This window comes from Montipora foliosa, chromosome 2 (genome assembly GCF_036669935.1).
Source record: "Montipora foliosa isolate CH-2021 chromosome 2, ASM3666993v2, whole genome shotgun sequence".
Taxonomy (NCBI): Eukaryota; Metazoa; Cnidaria; class Anthozoa; order Scleractinia; family Acroporidae; genus Montipora; species Montipora foliosa.
This window is the reverse complement of record NC_090870.1, coordinates 31842673-31847672: the sequence shown is the minus strand read 5'-3', so window position 1 is coordinate 31847672 and position 5000 is coordinate 31842673. Positions and strand designations below refer to the sequence as shown.

Sequence of the window (5000 nt, the reverse complement as noted above, 5' to 3'; positions counted from 1 at the left end):
AGGGAAGTTCCAAAAATGCCATTTTAGCTGGTAGAAAGAAGCAGTTTACAACGAGTGTATCGGCGTTTTGAAATTGCCGTACCGATCAGCATAGAGTTACACAACAAAAAATACTTCATCACCTACTTTAACCTTGCTAAAATTTAAGTTGAAGGTTATCACTCTCCAGCAATCTTATCATACATGTACATGTAGTACAGTAATCTTTGGGCATTCAGAATAGCGAAAAAAGTGTTTTCGTTGGCAGAGTTTGGGTTCTTGACGAGGCTGTGGTTCGGAGAAGGCAAGTTCCGTGTTGATTTCAAGAATGGTCGTGATGCAAAAATTGACTTCACGTTTCTGTCTCTCGACGGGACACTTTCATCAGGCCGCGGAAGAAATTTTAAGACAGCATAGCACAAAGAATGCACTTCAACGAAATACTAGTTTCAACGTCAAATTACATGTACCAGTGAGCTCTTGGGGGTGTGCAATTTACATGTAGATAAAATGACTCATTCACTCAACCGTTTGTACTAGGGTATTTGTAACAGCCAAAACAGATATTTAGTAGCAGCTTTTCCAAAATAAATTTATGCTTTGGAAAGACCAAGAAATGTGTTACGATATGCCCAAATTGCATTGATAGCTGTGATCGCGCTTATGTACACGAGGGATAACAAAATGCACCATACTCTATTTTCGGAATTGACAGGGCGCTAAAATGGCGTTTTTGGAACTTCCCTCAATTGCCGAAAAAATTAAGCACTTTGGGATCTTTGAAGACTATTTTCGAAAATAACTCACTGTAAGTGTTATTTAGGCAAAATAGAAATAATTTCGAAATTTGATGAGTGACCACGGATTCTCGATATTTTACAGAAATTGGCTCTTAAAAACCTCTAGGCCATTGTTTCTTGATTCCCTTGTTTTGTTTTCTGAAATCTTTCTAGGTTTGGTATTTTACTATAGTAACTATGTGTCTTCTCAGGAGGCTATTTATACATGTGCATGTACCTACCTATTTGTACCTAAGACATCTACCATGACACTATAACGATACCAAAACAACATACATTGTATCGTGTACTATTAGAGCTACATGTACATATTATGCAAAGACAACTTGATTCTGCTGGAAAACAAAATGCAGCTCAGTTGACAGTTACGGAATAAAGCACTGTGTCAAGTTACTGCACTACCACACGTACGCAATGCTTGCCTATTTTCACTCTGAATTTACTTTGCATTACAAAATTGACGTGTGAGCTATATTATTTATGATTTATGATATGCTAGTAAGTAAGTACTGTAAGTAAAGTATTAATTTTATTTAACAAGGGTAGCCCGAAGTAGCATATAAATACTAATTAACTAGTAGACTTCATACATGTACACTGTAGAACACAAACTTATCTTGCTTAGCACAATTTTTACCACCCAAGAAGTTTAACAGCAGTCAGTACATGTAGGTATTTCTTAGTAATGTGCTATTTTGTAATTCACCTTTGTAGCCATGGTAAAGTTGATGGCTTAGCAGCAGCAAAAAAACTAGTGGAAAATCTTATTCAAACAGTGAGTCATCTTTTCTCAAGTTCATTTACTTTACACATGTGCTAACTAGTGATTGTATTTAAATTGTGCTACACATGTACAGTGTAGTTGAGTGCATTAATTTTTATTTCTTCCTTGACTTCTTTCTTATGATCTATTTGATTAACAGACTTGTAAGATGGCCTCATTTTCCCTTCATTAATATTTTTTTGGATGGTGCCAGGAAACTTTTAATGTTTTACACGATCTTATACTAATAGTATCAATAGTCTATGCCAGATGAACTTTTATCTCTAAAAATAATTACAATGTATGTTTAAACAAGAAGTATTAAAGCCATAAGAGGTTTTTTGTTTCTTTATTGCATACTGTAAATGTACATGCAAAATAAATACTCTTAGATTGATTTCTGATTTTGGTGCATCAGTACAGCACTAAAGACCACCAGAAGCTCGTGATCTTGAAGCGTTTAACTCTAGTTCAGAGCTGGGGGTTTTGAGTTTAAAAATTTCCTTATTTGGATGTAATGTAGCACAAGCATTTTCCCGCACGTGCAGCTTTGATCTTACTATTGTCCATATTTGGGCATAAAATTGGTGTCCCAAAATCCCCAGCTTTGTTCCAAGGAAAGGAGTTGCAAGTTACACGCTTCAATGTCATGTGCTTCTGATACCACAAATAAGGTAAGCAGGAAACAGTTTCCTTTAGAGACTTGTGTTACATTTTGGGTCATTGGTGATTTATGTGATACAGAAAGTACTGATTGAAAATTGTCACCTCAGGTTCATACTGAATGCAAAGCATTTGAGCAAACGAAAAGACAGCAACATTATGGATACTCCCCTTATATGAATGGTGAGTTTTTGACTTCCTTAAGTAATCTTTTTAAGAAGAAATTAGCTCTGTAAATTTTTGCCTTTTCATTTAGACATTAGTACTGACATGTAGCAACTTTCTTAGTTTTTTGTTGTTGTTGCTAAATCCTGGCCAATGTTTATTCAGCCTGCATGCAGAGATTTTCTTCTATGAGAAAGAGTTTTTTGTCTCAATTCCCTTTTTATGAAAGCAACCCTAATTTTTCTTTGAGGCTTCTGAAAATTTACTTCAAAACTATTGTTTATCAGAATTTGGCAGTGTCATATAAAACCAAAAGTCACCAGAATTATGCATACTGCCTTTGTTTCATTGTTCCATTTCTCTAGTCACCATTTTGTGTACTGTACATGTACAAGCTGTATGTGTACGTTTTGATTCGGAGGGTTAAGAAAGTGGATGGTGGTTTAGACTTCCCATCTGCTGATATTGCCCTCCAATATAGACCTGGACAAGTTGAACATGTGCGACTGTATAGGGTTAGGAAGCACTTACTCAAACTTGTCCACACTTCTTTATTAGTTTTTCCAGACCGTAGGTTACAAGTTTTGCCGTGTGATTTACATTGTACATGTATCCTCATTCTTTGTGGTCGACACTTGGTACAGCTTAATGCATAAATGTGTTAACACCCTGTTGTTGACTTTCTTTACATTCTGGTTGTCTTTTCAAACAAAAGTAAAATTCGGTTAAGGTTGTCTCATTACATGAAGCAAAAGACCAACAAATTAATGGAAAGGTGGTCCCTTTCCTTAAATTGTACCACTGGCTTTGGGTTTTTTTAAAGTTTGTGACAATTTGATTTGATTATTACATGATTGAGCAAAAACCCCTTCCATGGCAGTTAATACACATTGATATGCATCATTTCATGTGAAATGTTTCAATATCCATGTTGACATTTTTTTTTACTTCTGTGACAGCTGTCAACCCACCTGGGCAACCTCCATCAGGGTATCAGGTAAGATTTGTCAATGTTTCTAAATGTATTATTACAGCAGGTACTGACAAGTCTACAAGGGATAACAAGGCTTTAGTTTCTTGCATTGTGTAAGGTTCTTAAAGTAAGTTGGTACATACATGTACCTTGTCACCTGGATTTGTACAGTCCAGGGGTGCATTCTTTTGGGAGTATCTTGACTATTCTCATTCCGGATTAGGAATAACAGAATACACGGAATATCAATTTGCAAAATATCGCATATTCTGAAAACGGAATACTATTAGCGAAGGTGACCTGGGAACTATTGTATCTGCGCATGCACCAATTGCCTTGGTATGGCGAGTTTCCCGAAAGTTGGGAATACGAAATTTTGAAATATGGCCATACATACCAATTTTTTTGGCGGTTTTTTCGATTTTTCTGTTTGCTTCATTTGCTGAAAACCTTAAGGGGGAAAATGACAAAGAATTTTTTGTACTTGCAAGTGCTTTGCGTAGTGCAAGTCAGAAGTGTGTTCCCATATGCTCTTCTTCTTAATGTAGACTTAATTGATAAAAGGTTCGTTGTTTTTGCATAAACCAATTAATGCCAATGAATAGTATTCCATTCAATCCGAAAATGGAATAGGTCCCAAAAGAACACAAATACCGTCTATTTCGTGTATTCGTATTCTGGAATAATACCAAAAGAATGTGCCCCAGATAATAGACCACTTTCGATATCTTAAAATTCAGCTTGGCAGCGAGGCCTAGAGGACACAAACAAAGGAAAGTGAATGAACATGTTTAACAACAACAACAATAAAACTTTATTAATATTTAAAAATTAATCCGGAGATAAATATAGTTACACAATTGATTGATAATAAGTAGCTTAATAGAGCGAGTTTCAATTGAGTGTCGTAAAACCAAAACCAAAGTAATTACTTTGGCCAATCAAAAAGGACGGAGACAATCCAGTAGACCAATCAAAACTCGAAGTAATTACACGTAGCCGACAAATGAAAACATTTGATTGGCGTCAACCTAAATTTTATTTTTGAATATGAAAAGTTGTCTTTGAGGGGGACCGTGTTACTGATAACTGCTGTAAGAGAGATTTGGATTAAATGTATTCTTGTCTTGAAGGCTCATTTTCAAACCTTAAAAATTCCTTTTTTTTCTTAAGTTGGCCTTATTGCCACTTTGCAGGGAAACATGCTGACTGAGTTGTTAGACATGTATTGTGGAGCAATAAATTGTTGTCTGTAACCTAACAGCACTGTTTTAGTCTAGAGTAACTTGCAAAAGTTGGCATTGACAGGAATTCTCTACGACCACACAATACAGTAGAAATCCTGGCCAACAGGGCTTACAGTAACTTAGGTGTAGCTAATTACCACATGCGACCACGATGACAATGAAATTTACCGAATTTATAAAATGGATGCCACAGGCTCCCCACCTACATCTAATAATCCATATTATTATATGGCTCTGTCTCACAAGGGGCGGGAACTACGAAATTCACGAATATGATTGTCTAGATTTTCCCATCTAGACCGGCATCTAGACAGGTAATGTTTTGCGGTGAAAAAGTTGCAAACAAATTCCAAAATATTGAGTATTTTCTTCTACCAATATTTATTTATGGAAGTGCCAAAAAGATGAGA

The 5000-nt window shown here is 35.9% G+C and overlaps 1 protein-coding gene across 2 annotated transcripts in view; it reads left to right on the top strand.

The window, feature by feature from the left end:
• LOC137992850 (KH homology domain-containing protein 4-like) overlaps window positions 1–5000 on the top strand; it is a 30633-nt gene that overhangs the window by 15975 nt on the left and 9658 nt on the right. For both annotated transcript variants that reach the window (XM_068838393.1, XM_068838394.1), the window contains exons 11-13: window positions 1494–1554; window positions 2316–2388; window positions 3330–3367. In XM_068838393.1, the coding sequence (XP_068694494.1) occupies window positions 1494–1554; window positions 2316–2388; window positions 3330–3367 (172 nt within the window). The remainder of the gene's footprint in view (window positions 1–1493; window positions 1555–2315; window positions 2389–3329; window positions 3368–5000) is intronic.